General features: G+C 49.4%; 11 protein-coding genes across 11 annotated transcripts; 5 read left to right on the top strand and 6 right to left on the bottom strand.

Annotated features, from left to right (window-relative positions):
* Positions 1-23: 23 nt before the first annotated feature.
* N7506_003486 (Zn(II)2Cys6 transcription factor) lies at positions 24-1,436 on the top strand (the record flags this gene model as incomplete). The annotated part of the gene is made up of 1 exon (XM_056952781.1): positions 24-1,436. The coding sequence occupies one exon, from the start codon at positions 24-26 to the stop codon at positions 1,434-1,436; it is 1,413 nt and encodes a 470-aa protein (XP_056814473.1).
* A 222-nt stretch (positions 1,437-1,658) lies between these two features.
* On the bottom strand, positions 1,659-2,980 carry pre2 (proteasome core particle subunit beta 5; the record flags this gene model as incomplete). The annotated part of the gene is made up of 6 exons (XM_056952780.1): positions 1,659-1,994; positions 2,051-2,160; positions 2,224-2,272; positions 2,332-2,487; positions 2,558-2,665; positions 2,852-2,980. 6 exons carry the CDS (start codon positions 2,978-2,980, stop codon positions 1,659-1,661), a joined length of 888 nt encoding a protein of 295 aa, XP_056814472.1.
* A 416-nt stretch (positions 2,981-3,396) lies between these two features.
* On the bottom strand, positions 3,397-4,693 carry N7506_003484 (Eisosome component PIL1/LSP1 family protein; the record flags this gene model as incomplete). The annotated part of the gene is made up of 3 exons (XM_056952779.1): positions 3,397-3,828; positions 3,914-4,421; positions 4,608-4,693. The coding sequence occupies 3 exons, from the start codon at positions 4,691-4,693 to the stop codon at positions 3,397-3,399; spliced, it is 1,026 nt and encodes a 341-aa protein (XP_056814471.1).
* Positions 4,694-5,104: 411 nt separating this feature from the next.
* N7506_003483 (uncharacterized protein) lies at positions 5,105-6,193 on the bottom strand (the record flags this gene model as incomplete). The annotated part of the gene is made up of 1 exon (XM_056952778.1): positions 5,105-6,193. The coding sequence occupies one exon, from the start codon at positions 6,191-6,193 to the stop codon at positions 5,105-5,107; it is 1,089 nt and encodes a 362-aa protein (XP_056814470.1).
* A 1,905-nt stretch (positions 6,194-8,098) lies between these two features.
* N7506_003482 (uncharacterized protein) lies at positions 8,099-8,695 on the top strand (the record flags this gene model as incomplete). Its single annotated transcript, XM_056952777.1, has 3 exons — positions 8,099-8,230; positions 8,290-8,502; positions 8,531-8,695. The coding sequence occupies 3 exons, from the start codon at positions 8,099-8,101 to the stop codon at positions 8,693-8,695; spliced, it is 510 nt and encodes a 169-aa protein (XP_056814469.1).
* Positions 8,696-9,162: 467 nt separating this feature from the next.
* N7506_003481 (cytochrome P450) lies at positions 9,163-10,568 on the bottom strand (the record flags this gene model as incomplete). The annotated part of the gene is given in 3 exon segments (XM_056952776.1): positions 9,163-9,172; positions 9,186-9,780; positions 9,836-10,568. The coding sequence occupies 3 exon segments, from the start codon at positions 10,566-10,568 to the stop codon at positions 9,163-9,165; spliced, it is 1,338 nt and encodes a 445-aa protein (XP_056814468.1).
* Positions 10,569-11,631: 1,063 nt separating this feature from the next.
* Positions 11,632-13,485, top strand: N7506_003480 (uncharacterized protein; the record flags this gene model as incomplete). The annotated part of the gene is made up of 5 exons (XM_056952775.1): positions 11,632-11,889; positions 11,950-12,199; positions 12,250-12,617; positions 12,669-13,326; positions 13,376-13,485. The coding sequence occupies 5 exons, from the start codon at positions 11,632-11,634 to the stop codon at positions 13,483-13,485; spliced, it is 1,644 nt and encodes a 547-aa protein (XP_056814467.1).
* Positions 13,486-13,729: 244 nt separating this feature from the next.
* On the bottom strand, positions 13,730-14,965 carry N7506_003479 (Acyl-CoA desaturase; the record flags this gene model as incomplete). The annotated part of the gene is made up of 1 exon (XM_056952774.1): positions 13,730-14,965. The coding sequence occupies one exon, from the start codon at positions 14,963-14,965 to the stop codon at positions 13,730-13,732; it is 1,236 nt and encodes a 411-aa protein (XP_056814466.1).
* An 856-nt stretch (positions 14,966-15,821) lies between these two features.
* Positions 15,822-17,038, top strand: N7506_003478 (elongation of very long chain fatty acids protein; the record flags this gene model as incomplete). The annotated part of the gene is made up of 2 exons (XM_056952773.1): positions 15,822-16,589; positions 16,694-17,038. The coding sequence occupies 2 exons, from the start codon at positions 15,822-15,824 to the stop codon at positions 17,036-17,038; spliced, it is 1,113 nt and encodes a 370-aa protein (XP_056814465.1).
* Positions 17,039-18,021: 983 nt separating this feature from the next.
* Positions 18,022-19,707, bottom strand: N7506_003477 (WD40 repeat domain-containing protein; the record flags this gene model as incomplete). The annotated part of the gene is made up of 3 exons (XM_056952772.1): positions 18,022-18,897; positions 18,960-19,123; positions 19,182-19,707. The coding sequence occupies 3 exons, from the start codon at positions 19,705-19,707 to the stop codon at positions 18,022-18,024; spliced, it is 1,566 nt and encodes a 521-aa protein (XP_056814464.1).
* A 418-nt stretch (positions 19,708-20,125) lies between these two features.
* Positions 20,126-21,601, top strand: N7506_003476 (inositol phosphosphingolipid phospholipase; the record flags this gene model as incomplete). Its single annotated transcript, XM_056952771.1, has 1 exon — positions 20,126-21,601. One exon carries the CDS (start codon positions 20,126-20,128, stop codon positions 21,599-21,601), a length of 1,476 nt encoding a protein of 491 aa, XP_056814463.1.
* Positions 21,602-21,740: the final 139 nt, after the last annotated feature.

Raw genomic sequence — 21,740 nt, 5'->3', positions numbered from 1 at the left:
AACTTCACTATTCTCACTCCCAAATGATCAGTCCAACGTCTGTATCGCGAGTGCCGAAAGCATGCGAGCCGTGTAATAGGCGCAAAGTCCGTTGCAATGGCCAGCAACGATGTCAGCAGTGCGAGCACCTCGATCTCCTCTGCACCTACAAGGAGAACCGCTCAGCGCGATCAAGGAAACACACACTGCGTCGCGGTGCCATCATCTCAAATTACAAAAGCGGCACTCCAAAGACAACCTCTTTGATGCCCCGTCTTGCGCCAACAACCCAACTCCCAACCTCATACTTCGAAAGCCTGCTCCCAGACTATATGTCCTTTGTATACCCATTCAGCCCCATAATCACCGGCGCAGAAGTCCACGCCTCCATCGAAAGAATGGCCGAAAGGGAACACGCTGCTTTCGTCTACGCCTTCACAGCAGTAACCCTCGACCTAACCCGCGCTTCAAAAAGCACCTCAACCCCCTCAACCTGCCAAATATCAGACCTAATGCGCCAATCCGTGGAAATTCAACAACCACTCACAATAGGCTTCCGACCATCTATCATTCGCACAATGACAAGTATCTTTATCCAGATGTGCGCCATGAGTCTAGGCCACTATGATCTAGGCTTCTTCTACCTCCGCGAAGCAATCAGCATGCTCCACATGCTCCGCATAACCGACAAAGCCGCACTATCAGATCTATCCGCCTCAGAACGAGCCCGTCGCCAGCGTCTCTATTGGCAATGTTTCATTCACGAGCGCTTTATGTCAATAGTTTATTTTTCGCCTGTGACGCTGCCCCCGGCAGAGTATCCAGAAGAGGATCCCACGGCGTCTGTGTCGCTGGAGATTCAGCGCGGGTGGATGCAAGTGATAAAGACATTCTGCATGCTCGACGCGAGTTTCATAAGTCATTGGATCGGGGATCGATCGCAGGTGACTGCCTCGTGGGTTGAGGGGAAACACCGCGAGTTAGACGATGAGTTATGGGAAGCTGAGGTGTCGATGCTGTCTGAGTTGCAGCAGGCGGACTTGGTGATTACGAGACAGTGGATGCGGACGTTGCTGTGGCAGATGGCGATGTCGAATTGTTTGCTGAGTTCGCATGCGTCGTGTCCTTCGTTGGAGTTGGAGATGCCTTTGACATTGTCTAGTCAGTTGAGGCAGTTTCTGACGAAGATTTCGCAGAATACGATTCGGGTGCATGGGTCGTCGATGATTAGCAAGTTGTTGGAGGTTATTAATACTATTGCAGATGTGGTGATTCATGTGCCGCAGGCGACGACGGAGGAGACGACGGAGAGGATTGATGATATTGTTTTCATGCAGAGTGTGGTGTTCTCATTTCATAATATGCAGGCTATGTCGAAGAATATTCTGCTGGATAAGTTTCGGTTGATTCAGGGGAGGTTTCCGCATATCGAAGTTGCTACACAGTTGGCGGTTTAATCAGGCTGCTTTCCCTTGGTGGTCATTTGTCCGGCTTAGTGAATGATATACAAACCCGAACAAAGGATGCGATTACTGCTACATCGGATGAATTCCTCAAGGGGGTTTCATCAAGCGAGTAGCTCCTACCAAAGAATATATCGGCTTTGCTGCCTTTTTGAACCCAAAACTCATTCCAGACATATCAATATGAATATTACACTTTCAATCCCCCGCGCCCATTTACAGGGCAGACGTCACGTTGGAGAACTCTCCCTTCTCCAGCTTAGTCTTCCAGAAGATCGGGTTCATGTCATCGAATCCGTGGTGCACCCATCCTTCTTCCTTGACGTGGTAGAGGTTAATGAAACCACCAGAGTAAGCATCACGGTGCATAGCAGCCAGAATAGCTCGGCGACCGAGGTTCAATGCCTCTTCCTCGGTCAGATCGTACTTGTACTCGGCGTCCAGCACACCGTAGGCGAATGTTTGACCGGATCCAACACAGAACAGGTTACCGGGGAGGCGGGTGCCGTCGGAATCGATGTAGTACAGGGCAGGTCCTTCTTGAGGCGTCATCTGGAATATTGTTAGTCTCTAGAATATGCAGTCACGAGATGCACAAGAAAACATACTCCTGCTAACATGGTACCCATGCTGAGTCCGTATCCCTTGTAGGCGTAGGTGAGGTTGGCAAGGATCTTCGAAGCAGCCGCAACAGTGATACGGCGCTTGTGTCGGATTTCTGAAGATTATCAGCAAAGGTCTCCCAAGTGAGCCGCTCGGCTAAGAAAAAAAGATCACATACCATGGAGAGTGCACTGCTGACTCAAATAACGCAGCCAATATTGACAATCCTGGATTCATTATCAGTAACCCGTCTCAATCACGTCGGCCTAAGCTAGTCCAAACTCACAGCTGCACCACCGGCCATCGTTCCCAAAAGACCTGGTGTGGGCTTATCCGACTTCTTGTCCTCACCGCGACTCAATCGCGACACGGGAATGACCTTCTTGACTGTCTGACTGGCAATCCAGTTGCCGGCTGTTGCTCGTGAATCGGTGCACACAATCTAACCCAATCAGCAAATATCCTCCAGTGTCGGCAGACTCGAAATGCGAGCAAAGAATCGATGAACGTACGATACCTCCCTGGAATCGGAAGGCGAGGGTTGTGGTTCCGTGAGCAAGCTTGATGGGACAGCTGGGGTTTGAGTGGTCATCGGTCATGGCACGCAGGAAGGCAGAGTGCTAAAATAATAGTCAATCAGCTCGGTTCTCTTTTGCATCGACTGGAATAAATCTCGAGCTAGCGGTCGCTGTTGAGTCTCTGAACTGGCGGCGCAAGTTGGGTTGACGTCAAGACAGATGCATCTCCCCTGGCGAGCCACCATCCAATTCAAAAGAACCCCCATTCCAGATATCACAAGAACTCACGTTGTCAACGGGAGGAAGGCTGAACTTCAGCGAGAGCGGAGGGACGCTCGCAGTGAGGTCCTGCTGCTCTTCCTCCGAGTACATCTCATTGTGCTGAGGGCGGGAATATTGGGCGACAAGCTTATCCATGTTGCGCTGGACAGAGATATAGCAAGAATCGAAAATTAAAAGTGCTGGAAAGACGGAAGAGGGATTGTGGTGAGATAGACAAGTGATGAGTGAAGCTCCGCTGGAGCTCGGGATTCCGCGTCACTCTGGCGCCTGCGGGTCACGTGCTGATTATGGACATTGAAAGGTTCTGAAGGAAGAAACACCACCCATTAAGACATTAATTCACTAACGACCTAAACGACTTATAGTACTAAATCTGCATATTTCCCGAGTATCAACTCCATTGCTGTTTCAGTACCAACGCCATTTGCAAAAGCGCATGCACCGAGCGGTGCCCAATCTGGATTGCAGGGAATCGAGTTCACATGAACAAGCTACGATATGTTCGTGTCGATCTGAATGGAATCCAGAGTCCTTGACGAAGACCGTGACGATTACGCAGCGGGCTCAACCAACATCTTAGCTGGGGGCGCACCACTCTCCACCGGGGCAGTGACGTTGTTGGTCTCGATCGCAGAGGCATCATCCAGAACATCGGAGTCGTGCTCTTCCACGTCGTTCAGTTCGTTGACATGACCGGAGTGGCTGATACCGTTGACACGAGTTGGAGAACCTCGGTCGGCAGCTGAGGTGATGGGCTCGACAGTGGACTCCCATCCGCGGAGATCGTTCTCGGCATCCTCGAGGACCTGGCGAGCCTCAAGCTCGTGGTCGTACGCTTGACGTGCATCACCGGGAACAACGGGGCTGTCATCAATAAAGTTGAGCAGGCGACGAGCATGACGAGCCAAGATGGTCTGCTTCTCAGCACGCTCAATAACAGCCGCCAAATGGAGATCATACGCCTCCTTCAGTTTTTGTCGCGTCTGCAGGAAAGGCCGTGTGTTAGCAAACCTGCATTGGAATTCTGTATGGTTTGGTTAGGATCAAAAGCCGACATGGGACACGTACGATGTTGGACAGCTGCGCCTCAGCAACCAAGTTCTGGGCCTCAGCCCTGACTAGCTCGTGCTCCAGAGTGACCAGGCGCGCACTAGACGGGTCCTTGTACTTGAGCTTGGCGATCTCATCTGTGACCTTCTGGCGCTGATCGCGCGACGGCTGAACCGAAGCTTCCATGTCGCGGATCTGCTTCAGGATACCGCGGTAGTCCTCGAGGTTCTGCGCAAAGACATCTTCCTGCTCACCCATCTCAGCGAGCATGACACCAAGCTTGTCGGAGATGTCAGAGACGTTGTCGTCATCTGTAGCTTCACCCCACTCGGACAGCTGAGCGGCGATGGAAGTGCGCTCACGACCCGCAGCTTCGTGGGCCCCGATGGCGGAGTTTTCGCTCTTGATCAGCTTGGTCATCTTCTTGCTCAGCTCGGGCGCCTGCATCCCCCGGAAGGTTGAAATGCTGAACCGGTGGCGGTTCGCGGGCGGCTCTTTGCGCGAGCGGAATGAGAGGTTTCGGTTCCTATAGATCGATGAGCCATGCTGATTTCTAGATACTGCGGGGGCTCGTACATTATGTAGATAGGGTATAGAGGGGTATTGAAGCTGTAGAATAAAACGGTAGAAAGTAGTTCAAAGAGAATTAACCCAAGAGCGAAGAGGAGAGATATGAGGAGAGCGCCTTCCTGTAGATGACGCTGGTCCAAACCCTATTCCCGCGAGGAACCGCTCGCCGGTTGACGTCATGACAGCTATAGCTACCTCGGTGAGATCACCTTTGCCCTTTCCGGCCATTATTCCAGGGTTTAAGTGTCGAGTATTACGAATTTTAGGGGATTTTTAAGTCTATGCTAATGCAAGTTTGGAGCTCATCATCCGACTTGCACGAGATATGGGTGGTCCACCCGAATATACCGCGGGCATAGATACCACCTCCAGGGTTCCTTCGACTCAACTGAACAGTAGAATAGAATACTACAGATAAACGTTTAATGTAGTTTATTTCTGGCGGAACGCACGCTCCAAACCTGCACTTTATGCAAATAATGTAGACGTAGAGCCGTCACGCTGGATCATACCTAGTAGCCCGCCAAAGTTTCATGGTGATTGATCAACCCCCTTCAAGATTGTGTCATATATCGCAGATATCACTTTAGTGTTCTTCCAAATCACGAAAAACACTGTGAATCCAAAGTCTGAGTTGTCTCAGACTGTCGATATCTGCGTCGTCAAGCTCCCGGGCTGTTCCAGAAGAATCAAAGGTCCGGCAACGACACTGTCCTCGGTCGGTGCATCTTTCTCTTCCGCGATGTTGACAATAATGATACCGGCATTCAAGTCGAATTGAGCTGGGATCTTGACGTGGCTGTTCTTCGGTTTAAATGCCACACTCTGCTTCTGCAAGCCATGATAGAAAACAGCCCAGTACTCTTTGTCATCCTGGTATGTGGGTACATTCTTAGGGTCCTTGTAGGTCAGATGCAGATCAGATCCAGGCCTGCCGGTTGTCTCATTCCCGTAGAATACAAGCTGGGGTAGGTTCTGGCTCGGACTGGGGTATGGCGGGTTCTTACTGGGGCAGCTGCCCGAGACGATGAAGTTGTTCGTCAGATCAAGGATCTGGTTTGCATAGGGGTAGACTGTGTCTGAAGGTCCAGCGAAAGGACTTGTGTCATACACATCAATCAAAGACCAGGTGTTGTGACGCGATTCCACCTGGCCGATCGCCATCAAGGCGGATTTGGAAACGTTCAGGTCGGCTTGGTTGGATAGCCCGGTAAGGAAGGCCATGCTAGAGACCTCGAGGTAGGTCTGGAGAGCAAGCCAGATTTGGGGATTTTTGTTGAAGTCGTAATCATATTTGCAAGGACCCGGCTTCACGGAGTTGTTGGAGATCTGCTCCTGAAAGATGCGGACGTGGCCAGCTTCGTTGTCTCGCATTTGAACTATGCGCTCGTAGGTTGAGTTGGGCAAGCCGAGGGTGGTGAAGTTTGAGGAGGTAAAAGCTTCTACTCCGGCCTGGTAAAAGGAGTAGATAGACCACTCAGCAGCCAGCAGATTTTGGAAAAGGAGGTCATCTTCACCAGCAGGACCTGACCCTGTTGCTGGAATGACTTTGAGATATTCACTGGCCAACGGTGTCTTCTTGCCGGGGTAGTTGAGGAACAGCGGGGATTCACCGGGGACTGCACTGATGGCATCTTGAAGACTGCCCGAGGAGGAGCCTTTAGGGAGGGCAACAGCCGCTGGAAGTATGGTTGCCAGAGAGGCAATGGCGGACTTAGAAAAATGCATCCTGGTAAATGCTTGAAAGAGAAAGCTTGTTGAATTAGAGACTCACGTTGGATCAAAAGACCTTTTTATACATGAGCGCCTCAAGAATATATCTTGATTTTCCGAGAGAACAACAAGCATTCAAGGCGAGGCTCCCAAAGCTTAGCTGAGGCGATGCATGCGTCACGGTTGCTTGCTTGGGGTAGATCTGAGCGCTCTAAGACACGCGTGGTGGACCATAGCCCACGCTTGACTCGACTCCACTAATAACTTCATGCATGGAGCAAGAAATGTACTGGTTCGGAAAAGTGAGGATGTATAATGCATGTAGAGCGGTCCGAAATCCAGATCGGGCAATCGAGTGGTTCCCCCGGGGTTGCAAACGCTAAGCCACAATGGATTTTAGCCTGCATCAGAAGTCGTATGCGTCCACAAGAAGGGAACAATTACTGCAAGGAATAAATCTGCGACGTATGCGTACAAAATTTGCCCAGGTGCCCAAGTGTGACGTGAGAATTATATTTCTATAGGTCGGTCGGCAACTGGCCTGGCCTTGCTGATAGATCGTTTGAAACGGCAAGCTACAAACCCTGCAAGCCTCCCTTTTGGCTCAAACACCCAAGCGTATTTTCTCTATAAGCCCTGAATCGTAGGAGTTCTGCTTAATGTGTCGAATCTCAGCCTTAGAATCCGTGACCATGTTGTTTCGGCATCCTGTCATCAGTAATTTGCCCGTCGTTTTGCCTCACCGCTGCCTACCACGGAGCTTTCCAACCAGTATCGACAGGGGCACTGGCAAGGTAAATTATCAGCAGACACGCAGCATGCTTGATGATCTTAGGTGTATTGATGCGTCACTCTCTGACAATTCTTCTTTAAAGCGAGATTTATGCTGGGGGTTTTTGATTTACTTGTTCTTATAAGGACGAGAGCGCGTGGAGTCGCCTACTTCAACACCTAAGAGAAGACGTCAAAAGCAATCTTGAATGCAACAAGAGGCTAGATCTTCTGTCGCGTCATAATCTGGTCGTCAATGACGATGTCGAGAAGTTCAATGGAGCTACATCTCACGATATCCGGGATCACTTCAACAAACGGGTTACAGACCAACTATCTCAGATTGCTTCCAGCACTGGGCACTAGAAAGAATTCTATCTGATAATAAGCACGGGATGGGCCCACAATATTTTCTTGGCCCGCGGTAGAACTTTTGCCCTTTCGTGGACGATTTCTGTCTGGAGTCGCTTGGGCTTTTCGAAGACTCTCTTGTTGGTCCTATTTTTAGGCATGATTAATATGTTAATCATGCAGAGATATGGGCCGCTTGCAATATACTGTACCCTGAAATACCATGACCTCGTATATACGCCGTCTTCTAGAAGGAATGAAGCATCGGTGCTCCACTGTTCGGGTGTGCTATACCGATACCTCGGATAATTCAGTGTCTATCTGACATTAGCTTTCTCCACTGGGGACCACTAGAACATCTTTACAGAGCTAATATACGATGTTGGAATAGTATAGAAAGTATTATCACAATTACCATGTTGTTTGATCTTCTCTGGATCAACCTTCACACGTACAAGGCATACAATACTCCTCTGGCAATGATATCATGCTGCATGAAGCCTAAACTCCATACGGTAACTCAGAAGTTGACCCACTAGTGGACCTCCAAGAGAGGCTCGGAGTTCACAGAACGCAGAAAATGTGCAAACAGAAGATATCAATGCACAGGGCTGTGTCTTTGAGAATCCCCTCATCGCCCCCAATCTCTCGCAGAAGATCAGCGAGGCACTGCATCTTTGCCACACCCATAGTCGACAGAAGCCTTATTTATTGCCCTTCGAATAGCCACTATGTTCTCTATCTTCACTACTCTTTCTTCCTATCAATCTGATTCTGAATCACACTAGTTTATTTACCATGGCACAATACAGCGACCCTGCGAAACAGTTTGGTGGTGACTTCTCCGGCCAAGCAGGCCCACAGGGTCAAGGCTTTTACCCCCAACAAGGCCCGGCTGGCCCCCTACCCCAAGGTCTTTATCCCACCATGGTAAGGAAAACAATGCCTCGAGTCCTTGGTCCACGTAAGACTTTCTTAAATGAAAAGAGAATAACGTTCAAAAGATGCAGCAGCCAGGTCATATGCAGTTTCCAGTCCAAGCTAGCCAGCAAGGCAGCCCTGCCCCATACGAGCAACAATATCCACAAAGCCAGGTGCCTGGTGGGGCATACTTGGGCACACCCCAGCCCAGCGCTGGGACCTTGCCCTATCCACAGCAGCAGAACATGCCGCTAGGCGAGAATGCCTCGTACTACGGCACAGTCCCTCAAGACCAGTATGGAAATCCAGTTGGTCCTGGCGGTCCAGAAGACGACAAAAGGGCTCGGCTCGACAGTGGTCGGTGGTGCTGCTGGCGGGTACGCTGGTCACAAGCTGGGAGGAGGGCTCCTAGGAAGCGCGGCTGGAGCGGTGCTCGGAGCTATTGGTATGAATGCAGCAACCCATCAAGTGTGAGTCACGAAATTTGTCCTATTATCTCTTTCGAGTCGACGACTGACGAAGAATTTTGCTCGGTAGAAATGGTAGCAACAGAAAGCACAAAAAGTCCAAGTGTTGGAAAAAACATCACGGATGCCATAGTCGTCGCAGGCGATATTCCAGCTCGAGTAGCTCGAGCGGTTGAAGATGGAGCTTGTAGTTACTCAGTGGGATCTCGATGATGACTTCTTGTTGGGAGATCAGATGACTGCCCATGGTAGATGGCTCTCTCTCTCCTCTCTCTCTCTCTTTTCTTTTTCTGCCTTCTTTCTTCTCCCCGGCCAGCTAGTCGATCTTTAATTTGACAGTCTGAATATACAGTTTTCTCAGCGTTTCCTTGCTTCTTCCAGTAAACCACCCTGCCGTCAACCATTCGTCGGGTTTCCTTTACGAAGCGTCTGCTCGAAGTCGAAACTGAACCAAAGGCCCCTCGCGCCCAGATGCTATCCACGCCTTTAGCTCGTACTCCGGACTCCTTTCACCACGATCATCGGAAACGCCACGCTCGGGCTTGTTTAAGACATGTTCTTCCGAAAGACGCATGTCATATCTGAATAATATGCGCGCGATGACCAAAGACAGCTCCGCCCAGGCCATATTCTTGGCAACACATGTTCTGGGTCCGATACTGAATGGGCAGAATGCAGCTTGTGCCAGCTTCATACTCGGTTGCTCGCTAGTTGAACTTTCACCACAGTTCTCTCCCTCTTGCCACCTCTCAGGCTCGAATTTGAATGGCCGAGGATAATACCGTTTGTCGTGGTGTATTGTGTAGATGGGGGTACCAACAATGGTTCCCTCGGGTATTTGGTGACCATCCACATTGATACCGCCAGCTAACACACGCCGTGTGGGCATGCCTGCAAATGGGGGAGACAGGCGTAGAGACTCGGCTATGCATGCACGCAGGAAGGTGCATGAGTTGAGTTGAGCTCCGATGCAGATGTCTTCCTCCCTCTCAAAGCAAGAGCGGATCTCTTCGGTGAGTGTTTTCAACGCTTGATGGTTGTGGATCAGATGGAAGATGGTGGCACTAATAGCGACCGCAACGGTGTCGGATCCTGGGAACATATCAGAGATGAGATTTCAAAACTTGTGGGCGCGAGGTTATCGTACCTGCCACAATCAACTGCAAGGACTCTGTCCACAGTTCCTTCTCAGTAAAGGGCTGACCTGTCTTGGGATCTTTGGCATTGAGCATGTAGTGAAAACAGTCTTTCTGAGAAACGCTGTTCCCTAATTTGGTGCGAGTCTTTGCCTGCTGTCTGATCCAAAGCCCGAAGCTCTTGATCGGAGAGAGGAGACTCGCGAAGAAGATGCGGTCAAGCTTATACCGCCACAGCTTTGGCTGAACAAAGCACTGCGGAATCATGTTAGTCCAATACAAAGAGCCGTTGATCATATGAGAACCTACTACTGCATTTCGGCGGCTCAGCGTGGTGGTTATCTTGGTGAAGGAACGAAACTTGTCTGATTGGAGCATGTCAAAACTCTTGCCATAGCATAGATCACTGATGATATCGAATGCGAGATAGTCAGAAAGAGTCGCAAGGTTTCTGACCGGTCCCCAACTGCTCTTCTGACCCATGGAACTGTTGCTTGGATTGGGATCCGAAGTGTTACTATCACCAAGAAGCATATCGCAAAATTTGATCGCGTGGGACAAAATTCGATCTTGAACTCCCTTTAAGGCAGAGTTTGTGAAAACCTGGGCCAATATCCTTTTCTTGAACGCGTGTGCTTTCTTGTCAATGCTGCTGATCGTGTTGGGCGCATGCAAACTGGCGTTCATGACCAAATAGGCATCATCCTTGCGAACATTCGCTGTCGTCGAATAGATGGTGGCCATTCCAGTATGAGTATTCACAGATATGGAATCTGGCCCGAACCGAACAATATTTCCTGTGATGAATCAATACCAATTATATCTTGTGCCACAACTGGCCCATAATCTACGGAGCATCTTACCATATTTTCGGTGCGCATCCCATAACATGATATGGGAATCACCTCGCCAGACATAGAAGGCAGCATACCAATTTGTAAGTGAAGCTTGCCACGGACCCGGATATTTGGCGAGCGGGTGCAAGTAAATTCTGAAGACAATTTTATAAATAATCTAATTTTTTCAATACATGCACAGCTTTTGGTTATGGATGGGATTGGACCTACGTATAGACTGGCCAGGAGACCAATGTTGAACAGCAACCACATTTTCAAAAAAATTTCAAATGACTGCTTCGGAGATTTTTCTTATTGACAGAAATCGATAAAAGAGCGCCCATAATTTATATTCACTTGAAATCCTTTCAAGGTTTGATCGCAGAGTGAGAGGGGCGATCGAAGGCATCGGAATTACGAGCTATAACCAATACCAGCCAATACCCGGTTATTTACGCTACGTGAGTTTATATTACGATAGAGCATTGGCCCTCAACGGCGATCTGAGACATCAAATCGTCGATCACTCCACGGAAACAAGATCATGTGGATCAACTCAAACTCCCAGCCAATGATGACTGGTAGGTTTACCTTCTAGGTATCTTGGCTGATCACGTACACGGGAACTTGCTTGGAGACTGCAGAAGATCACTACGGACTATTTATGCATGTGGTTCGTATTCAGGGGGAGAGGGGTGATTGATCCTGATTCCGTGTCACGATTCTCATGGAGGATGGAGCAGTTGGGCCCAGAATATGTACGGGCGAGGCTGATATTGATTGAGGCAAGGTGAACCGATAGTGCTAAGGGGTTTGGCGTGAAATGTGAAAGATTGTCTCAACAATGTCAATCCATCCCTGTATCTGCATGGATAACAAGTTGTTAGCCGTCTCCTTCTACTTTGTACCTCGCACTCTGTGCACTGTACACTGTAGCTCAAGAACTGTACGGGGATAGATACCCTATAGCTATGGTCATGAAATGGAGGAACATGTTCGAATTGCCAGACGATCGACGTTTTACTCTCACTATCGTCGCGCTCTCTACAATCTCCCTCACTGTATCTCTCAGCTCTACCTCTCTGAGTAACGCCATCCCTGTCATCACCAACCAGTTTCATGGCACAGACACTCAAGCTTTTTGGTCCGGCACGGCTTATCTTCTATGCTCGGCGGTCTTTCAGCCTGCCTTTGCGGTCGCGTCCCATAATTTTGGTCGAAAGCCACTGGTGAGTTATGGCTGGCTGTGATTCCCTCTACTTGACGCCGCTGCTAATTTGATCATCAAGTTCATTTCCGCAGTTATCTTCTTCTTAGCTGGCTCTGCCCTCGCTACAGGCTCAGGAAGCTTTGAAGTACTTCTTTCTGCCCGCTCTATCCAGGGCTTTGGAGGAGGTGGATTACTTACCCTATCGGAAATCCTGATTGCCGATTTGACACCGCTGAGAGAGCGCGGCAAATGGATTGGTCTTCTGAGCATGATGTGGGCGGTAGGTTGTGTCTGTGGGCCTATTGTGGGAGGCGCACTAGCACATGAGAGTACGTTTGAAGACTCTTTTGACGTGAAAGTTCTGACATCGATTATATAGACATATGGAGATGGATCTTTGCCATCAATCTCCCGCTTGCCAGCACCTCGCTGGCGCTTATCTGTATCTCTTTGAGACCGAGCGAGATCGGGGTTCTGAAAGCAGACAAAGGACGCATCGACTGGGTTGGGTTTGGCCTTTTCATTCCGTCAATGGCTTCTTTTCTGATACCTATAACATGGGGAGGTGAAATGTTTCCCTGGGCGAGCTGGCACACGTTGGTACCTCTGTTGACCGGGACAGCGGGTCTGATATCGTTTGTGAGCTATGAGATCTGGGTCGCAAGGGAGCCCTTCCTACTAGGAAGTATCTTTCGAGATGTGAACTCAAGATTGATTTATTTGCAGACATTCACGCATGGATTGGTGGTATGTTTTCATTTCTCGCAGTTAAACCTGCATACTAATTCTGAGTCTTAGGTCTGGTGTCTTTTATACTACCTTCCCCTCTACTACCAAGCCGTTCAATCGTACACGCCTCTCATGTCCGGTGTCGCCCTCCTTCCCGAAACATTCACTATCAGCCTCTCCGCCGGTCTAGTCGGTATGCTAATCACTGCCACCGGTCGTTATTACAGCGCTCTCTGGATTGGCTGGGCAACCGTCACAACGGGTGTCGGACTACTATATCTGCTCAACACCAACACGGCGGTTTATGAATGGGTACTGATTAATCTGGTAGTGGGCTTAGGAACGGGCTCACTTTTCACCAGCGCGAATCTGGCCATTCAAGCAAACAAATCCTCGGACGAGATGTCGCATGCTCTCGGCTTCTTTTCATTCTTTCGCACATTGGGGCAGTCTATTGGTGTCGCTATCGGCGGAACGACATTTGATAATTTGTTCAATCAAAAACTACGAGACAACCCTGCCCTGGATGCACTGGCAAAGAAACTCGGCACTGGGGCAGCAGCTTTGGTTCAGTCCCTGAAGGCCGTCCCCGAAGATGATCCTCGCAAACCGCAGCTGATACAAGCATACGCGGATTCGCTGAGAGTGATTTGGCTGGTGTTGTGTGGTTGCGCGGGAGTTGCCCTGCTGGCGAGTCTTTTTGTGAAGAGATATAGTTTGGGATCGAGTAAGTTCAAAACTGCAGTTGAAGTTTGAATATTGGCTAACAGGCAAAGGGAAATCGGAATCCAATGAAGACCTTGGATCTACGACGTCAGAAGAGAAAGCGGAAATCACATTGAATTTGCCTGATGATACTGAAAAATCCATGGATGGGCGCAAATAATCAATGTGTAGATTGCGACTGCCTCAGGTCGCTTCCAAGGTTCCAGTTTAATATATCACTCCCCAGGTGTGAGATCGAGGTTTTTGTGTCTGTCAATTTCAAGGTTATCTAGGATGAAATGATCCCGTGGATATGACTTCTCGGTGTAAAACAATCCCCTTTGGGCTTCTATGTGCTTATCACGGCTAGCCTCATTGTATCTAACAGATTTCTGGCCGCATTGGAATGGCCATATACATCACCCTCAAACATTTTGGTTGCGTCTTTCCCAATGGCGCCTGTTAACATTGAAGCCCCCCCCAGGGTGTATGGTCACAAATTCAGAGACATCGTACACAAACCCGTTGATGACGATCAAGTTACACCCTGTCCTGGCCTGTTGTTGGAATTCTTCCCATTGCATGGATGGCAATTCTCCAAGCGGTAATCCCCAATCCAACTTCTCACATTCTTTGCTCAAAGATTCTTGCTTTCTCTGTACTCTTCCCTTCTCAATTTCATTGTTTGGAAATTTTCTGAGATCAGAGGCAAATCCTAACTGGCTACATAGCCAGATCACCCACTTGGTTGGGTCGAAGTGATACCACCGATATCCATTCCGGTAGTCGATCGGGAACTCATGGTGGAAATTGTGATACCCCTCTCCAAGAGTCAAGACAGCAGTGAGAAGGTTGTCTCGTGGGGACTTGGTCGTTTGGTAAGGCTGTGAACCCATCCAGTGAGCAAGAGAGTTGATGCAGAAAGTACTTTGTTGTACTCCTGACGTCCCTAAACAGCCTGCGAGGACAAATCCGCCCAAGAAGTCACCCCAGCCTAGTCCACAGACTAAGGTAGGAAATACATAGGCCATCAGGAATAGCAATTGCCAGTAGTATCGCCGCTGCCATTCCACGATCGGGTCGGATTTCAAATCACTGATATCCACGCGACCAGTAGCCGTGGCACCGAGCGTGTTTCGTTCTTTTTTAAAGATAATCCATCCAATATGCGCATGGAAAAGTCCTTTCTGGACACTGTATGGATCTTGATCAGTATCAACATAACGATGGTGAGCACGGTGGTCGCGGCACCATGTTTTGATGGCGCCTTCTCCGGCGCCCGCACCAATTATCGCAAGTACAAGCTTCAAAGTCCAGTGGGCAGAATAGGATTTGTGAGCCCAGAGACGATGGTAACCTATATGGATATACTTGTCAGGATTGTTTGTTTTATATGGGGAAATCTTCTTACCAGTGGTGACGGAAAGGCCTCGCAGGAAGCCATATAGTACCATGAGGATGATTGTCTCCCTGTACACAGGGACCCAAAACAAATTGACTAATGCCACAATAGGAACCCCGAGTACAAAAATCACTAATGGCCATTCTAGCGAAAGACCATCATCGTTGGGAGAGTTCTTGGTGGTGTGAGTTGATTTCGGGAAATCGACTTGTCGATAGGCAGCGATGGCTCCCGGTGGTCTTTTTGAAAGATTCTTCATGTTGACTGGGCTTTCAGACATATGCCTGGATATTACGGAGTAGATGTGATGAACATGCAATTTTCCAAGAATGTACAACACTTCTGCGCCCACCTTCAGGGCTGGGCAGCGATATATATGCATGATTAATATAGTAGAAAGATACAGCTTTATTTATTGGGTCTATACTTTGTACGGGATACCTAGCAGCTGTTTGCTGTTTGTACTAGATAATAGAGTATTGATCGCCAACAGATAGAGTTTTTCTTCAGATCTGCTCAGCTGAAGGTGGAATATTGACACCCAAGTGGGCCTGTAGAAGAATGTATCTTACCCATACCGAACCTTTCGACGATCGTGTCTCCACATTTGGCTGTAACCTTGGAAGTTTTCGATCTACCGACTGACTTGGTGTAAAGCAAGGTGAAAGTTTGAATAAACAACACTCCGTACCAGGGGTAATACTAGTACAAAACCAGACCACAACATACACATAGAGAAGTATATACAGTAGATCATTTTCCACTGCCGAGTATTGTGACCAGTGGACCCTTTCATTATTTTCGAAATTGGCGGCACACATCGGTAGGCTTGCTTTTTGTGAGTTTAACGTATAGAAACATTCTTCTACGAGTACTCCGTACGGAGTAGATCAGAGCCCTGCTAGGGGGAACTAGGCTAATTTTCATCAATACATACGGAGTACCTCGATCTTGCATGTACTTTTCGCTTCCAGTTGTTGATATCTCCTTTTTGGATTGATTTTCACTACCTGCAGAAATATACTACGGTGCTACGGAGTACATCCTTTTTTCATATAAGGCCGCATACCCAGATTCCTGTTGACTTTTGACCTGCGTTCACATTGTCCACCGTCATGAATAATACCAATAGTTCAAGCTCTATTCAACTGGGCTTACCTCCGCTACATCTGTTCTATTTCCCTCCCACCCAGCCGCAAAAGACAGCAATACCCCTTCCTCCTACAGTTCCCACGACATCGAAATTCCTTCGTCCCGTCTCCATCAATTCAACCATTTTCGACATATCCCTCGATCTCCAGTTCCCTCTCACAATCGCCGTGATATATCTTTCCGCAGTCTTACTACTCAACCGGATCAATGCCAGCAGACAGTATAGACCATGGGGATTCAGCAAGAAACCAACATTCAGGGCTTTCGTAGTAGTCCACAATGCCTTGCTTGCATTGTTCTCCGCATGGACCTTTTTTGGGATATGCCATGCATTGAAAAATTGCTGGCCAGGCCAAGGACCGAATTACTACACGCATATAGCGGAGGTGATTTGCGAGACTGATTCCAAAGCAGCTAGTTGTGAGTCAAGCCAATATACCACCACTAACTATCCCATGATGACAAAGTTAACGGATTTTGTAGTTCTCCCATCGGCAAATGTCAATACCGTCTGGGAAGAAGGATCCGCTTATATCGGTTGGATCTTCTACATGTCCAAATTTTACGAAGTCTTGGACACGATGGTGATTCTGGCACGAGGGAAGAAAAGCTCTCTTTTACAAACCTATCATCATGCAGGTGTTATGCTTTGTGGATGGGCTTCCTTGAAATATGAGTCCCCCGCATTATTGGTGGGAATTGTACTCAACTCTGGCATTCATACTTTGATGGTACAGGCAGTCCTACCCTTGAAGCTTGAAATTGCTCTTGTATCAGATTTGCTAACATATTGCTCTTTGTTCTTTGCTTCTGGTATTCTTATTTTACTCTTCAGTCACTTGGGTTTGCCATTCCTATGACAATCAAACGCTCATTGACGAGTCTACAAATCGCTCAATTCCTGGCGGGCTTTGTTTGGGGCTATGCGTATTTTTTTGTGAAATACACCGTTCCCTTCGATGCTGCAGTCTCCCAAACCACGAGTGCGAACTCGCATGGAGACTATGGTGTTTCTGCGATTGATGGTGCCGAGGAAGTGGGCTATGGCCGCGTGGTCTCTTGTCTTAGTGACAGTGGGGAGGCGTTCACCATCTTGCTAACAACGGCTTATGTTCTGCCTTTGTTGTTGTTATTTGTGCGGTTCTTTATTGCCTCCTACAGCAAGTCAAAGACAGTATGATGGGTATCAGGAAGTGAGGATGATGATCTGTTTTAAATTAATACATCTGTGGATAAGCTTAGGTATCAGGTTTCACAAATATCACGAAGGTATTTCATTTTGCGCTATATGATTCAATGCTGGCCGAGTTCAAACCGATGCCTCTTCAGAGTTATAGCTTGGTCCCAGGGATGATTCCAAGGTTGGTATGCTTGAGTTGACCTTGAGAGTGTTGAGGATCTCATGCTTCCAAGGTCAGGTTGATGCAGCCCGCGGCCCTTTCGTGGTGGAAACTTCCAAGGTCTTTGAAAAGCTATATGCCTTCTAAGGTTGGGAAGTAATTGAGTCCATGGGTCTTGCCACGGGTCATTGAAGCTCATCAATTGAGGTTGCCACCTAAACCTTGGAACAACCCTATAGTCACTGCTAGATCTCCCAAGGTCCTCCAGTACTAATGCAAGAGCCTATTTCCGGGGGGTCCTCGGGGACTTCCGTGCCTAGAACCCCCCTCCCCGAGCAACCATTTCTACCTACCTCCCGAAGACCCTAGCGCAAACCGAGCCCCTAGAGCCTCTTTTCCTTTACTCGTGGCTGCTCATAGTTATGATTTCTTACTTTTATGCGTAATCCCGAGTAATGATTGATCATGCCAGTCCCAGGTTTGTCAGGAAGGTGCTTCAATTGCTACCTAGAGGACCGAGTGTGGATTATTTCAAATAATATGTCCCAGAGCGCCTTCGAACGGGTTGGAATTTATCCACAGGCGAGATGAAAATCATATAGACGAGATACCTGCTTCGTAGGGTTTGCAGTGCCATGCAAGATTCAACCAGATAACAATGACGCCAGAAATCAGAATGAACGCCCAGATCAAACGGAATGGGAGAAACGCAAATGTCCACAGCGGACGACACCAGACACCGGGGTATTTATTTCCTTGTCCCGAAAAGCAACCGCCCATGCAGAAAATAAAGAAATCGTTGTAGAAAACAAGGTAAATAGGCTCATGTCATCGTCACATCTTCGGCCGGGGTTCCGGCAGTAGAGGGCACAGCGGATGCATCGGCATCAGGGTCGGTCATAGCATTGTCGCCCTCGGCATCATGCATGGGAGTCTCGTCTTGCGAGCGGGCCTCGGGGACAGGCGTGGCATCGCCATCATCATCAACATCATCATCATTATTGAAATCAGAGCCGTCTTCGCCAACCTCTTCGAAGACACGAACGGTCTTGTCAAGTCCACAGCTCACAATCATGCGCTTGCCATTGAGATTGCCCGCGTGAACTGAAAGTACGGCGTCATCGTGGGCCTCAAGCCGCTGCAGAACTTGCTTGCTAACGATGTCCCAGAATAGGATGGCACCATCCTCGCTGCCACTAACGGCAAAACAAAGAGGTGCACCGAAGTTCAAATCCTGCGGCCCGTATAGTCCGAAGCATCCAGACAAACTATACTTGGTATTGACATGGCCCTGGAAGGTTTTGAGAACGCGACTTTCGACATAGTTCCACATTCTAACGCAGCCGTCCAAAGTCCAGGCCAACACATACTTGCCGTTCGGGGAGAACTTGACGCACGTCGCGGGTGGGTTGTCTTCCATAACCAGCGTACGCAAGCACTGGCCACTGTGCGTGTCCCAGATACGAATGAGGCCATCCAACGCACATGACGCAATGAGGGTCCCGTCGTGCACAACATCAATACCGGCAACCGGATCGGAGTGAGCTGGCAAGGAGCGCATCACCCGGGCTCGGCGTACATCCCACATAAATACGGCTTCGTCGTAGGAGCCACTGGCAAGGATGTTGCCCTTGGGAGCGAAAGCGATTTGGTATACGTAGTTGTGGTGGCCGTCGAAGATCTTCGTATGGGCTTTGAGCTATACGAGCGTTAGTAGGAGATTTTTAATAACAGTGGTAACACAATGTCAGAAATTCTTACAGTGTTGACATTCCAGAACCGGATTGTCTTGTCATCAGAACCAGTCGCGACCCATTTACCATTTGGCGCCCAAGCAAGTGTCGAGATACCAGCAAGATGTCCCTCAAATGTGTGAATCAGCCGGCCACTCGCCGTGTCCCAGATTTTGAGCGCCGCGTCGGCACCTGTAATGAGTGTTAGCTGGCAATTCCCTCCATTGTCCAACCCAATCGTCAAACATACCAGCACTGGCAATCATGGTACAATCCGGTGAGAACTGAACCTGAGAAACACCGCGCAGATGTCCACGCAACACAAACTTCTCCTTGTAGGTCACATGGTCCGGCTTGGGAGCAGGCGTGGGGGGATCGGGTTCAGAAGAGCGTGCGGTCCACTCATTTGCGTCCCGAGCCTGTGTGTCGGGGCCCGACATATCATCATCCGGAGGGCTGTGTGATCCACGCCGCGAACCATCGTGGCTACCAGAGCGGGTGATTGGCGAGGGGCTTCGGTGACGATTGTGTTTGCGCGATGAGCGCCAGTATTCGTCGGCGTCAACAGCTAGCTCGTCGGGGCTCTCTGACTCGCTATAGTGACGTCCGGACCCTTTTGGGCGTTGAGGGGTAAAGCCCTTTTGGGCTGTCCAGCTAGCGCGACGGCGCTCAGCTTCATCGTGATCGGAGCCCGCGGCCAATTCATCGGAGGAAGACTCGGTGGGGGATTGGGCACGGAATGACCGCCGGCGACCCTGGGTGTTTGAGTGACTCATTGGATATAACGAGCGCACTGAAACATCCAAACGAAGGAGGTAAAGATGCGTCGAGAGAGTGGGTAGAAAGTCCGAAGATGCGATGGGAAAATCATCAAACGCGTGCAATATCAAGGCGGTATTATTTGGGCGGTGAGCTGGGCGGTGAGGCCGGACTTCGTCATGTCAAACATCCTCGCCATCTTTTACCCAAAAAGGTAGAGAGATGAGGCTGTCCGAGAATAGCAGTTGTCGCCTAAATGTTCTGAAAAGGTAAAATCGACGCAAAGCGTATAAGGTGACGCGCTTCTGTTTTCCTAAAAGTTGTACCTGAATATGCAAGGTCACGTGACCCATATTTAGCTCGAAAATTACATCATCACAGCTCAACACTATCCATCCAAAACAGTGAAGTCCTTCTGGACGAAGAGCAGGCTCAATGACTTCCTCAATTCCAACCGAAGCCCCAAGCAATATCCGAATTCTTACCCTCAACTGCTGGGGTCTGAAATACATCGCCAAGTACCGCCATGAACGCATGTCGGAGATCGGACGGCAGCTGGCATTAGCTAGCCCGCCACCAGAGATTGTCGGACTACAAGAATGCTGGACACAACAAGACTTCGAAAGCATCCGCGATCAAACGCGCCACATACTCCCATACGGAAAATTCTACTACGGAGGCATATTCGGCGCAGGGCTAGCAATTCTATCCAAATGGCCGATCGAAGAAAGCAGCATGTACGGGTACCCGTTGAACGGGCGACCGACCGCGTTCTTCCGCGGCGACTGGTTCGTCGGCAAAGGCGTTGCCTGCGCAAGAGTCAGATTCGGCCCGGGCACAGCAGACGTGGCTGAGGTCTTCTGTACGCATTTGCACGCGCCGTACGAGCGCGAACCAAATGACTCCTATCTATGCCACCGCACCGCGCAGGCATGGGAGATCTCGAAACTAATGCGAGGTGCAGCAGAGCGTGGGCATCTGGTTCTCGGTCTTGGTGATTTCAATATGCTGCCTTCTTCGTTTGCCCACCGTCTCATCACGGCCCAGAGCCCTGTGCGTGATGCCTGGCGCGAGATTCATCCGGATTCCTCGCTGGCGGCGGCAATTGACCCCGTCGAAAAGGCGAGGAATAAGCCTGTGCCTACGGCGGAGTTCAATCTCTCTGAAAACGGAGCTACCTGTGATGGTTCTTTCAACACATGGCGCTGGTCGGAGAATATGCGCAAGCGCTTGACGAAGGGCGAGGATATCGTCATTGACAACGATACTCCGGACCCGCGTGGTAAGCGTCTGGACTATATTTTCGTGGGCGATGGCGGGTATCCGCCTGCGTTCCCGCCGTCTCGCTGGTCCGTTGAATCTGTTCAGGTCTCGATGACACAGCGCCATCCCACGCTCCTCTGCTCGTTAAGTGATCACTTCGCCGTTGAGGCTGTTATCACAAGGTCTTCTTCGAGGGAACATCCTCATCCGGACCCGGACTCTCCACCTAGCTCTCCGGAATCTCCTACTCTTCACAAAACATTCTCAAAACAAGTTTCCCCAAATGCCGCTCTGTCACCCGAGACCTACGACCATATTATCGAGATGACACACAAGTACGTTGCTCGTGAACGCTCACAGCGCCGCTGGCGTCTGGCACATTTCATCGCATCTATTGTCATTTCAATTGGTTGCATGGTTGGTGTGTGGTGGGTAGGAAACCGCACTTATATCGGGTTCCTGCTCATCCTGATCAGCACTTTAAACTTCGCCGCTGGAGTCTTGGATGGTTTGATTGGTGGACTGTTCATGTCGAGCGAGCTACGCGCTTTGAAGGAGTTTGAATGGGAGGTAAGAAATGCGCAGAGCCTCGTGGTGGCTGCAGAGGACCGCTCTTCTGCAAAAGCAGAGGGAGCGGGCCAGAATTGATCGACTCGAAAAGCTTTTTGCATTTGTTGGAATCGGTGCTTGACCTTAAGGGACTATGCTTATGAACCGTACCGTATCTTGTATATCAGCCAGTCCTATACTGTCTCAACATAGTAATTAATCATACATAATAATTGCG

This window comes from Penicillium brevicompactum, assembly GCF_028827555.1.
Source record: "Penicillium brevicompactum strain IBT 35665 chromosome Unknown utg000002l_segment0_segment0, whole genome shotgun sequence".
NCBI lineage: Eukaryota > Fungi > Ascomycota > Eurotiomycetes > Eurotiales > Aspergillaceae > Penicillium > Penicillium brevicompactum.
This window is presented reverse-complemented; position numbering and strand designations above follow the sequence as displayed.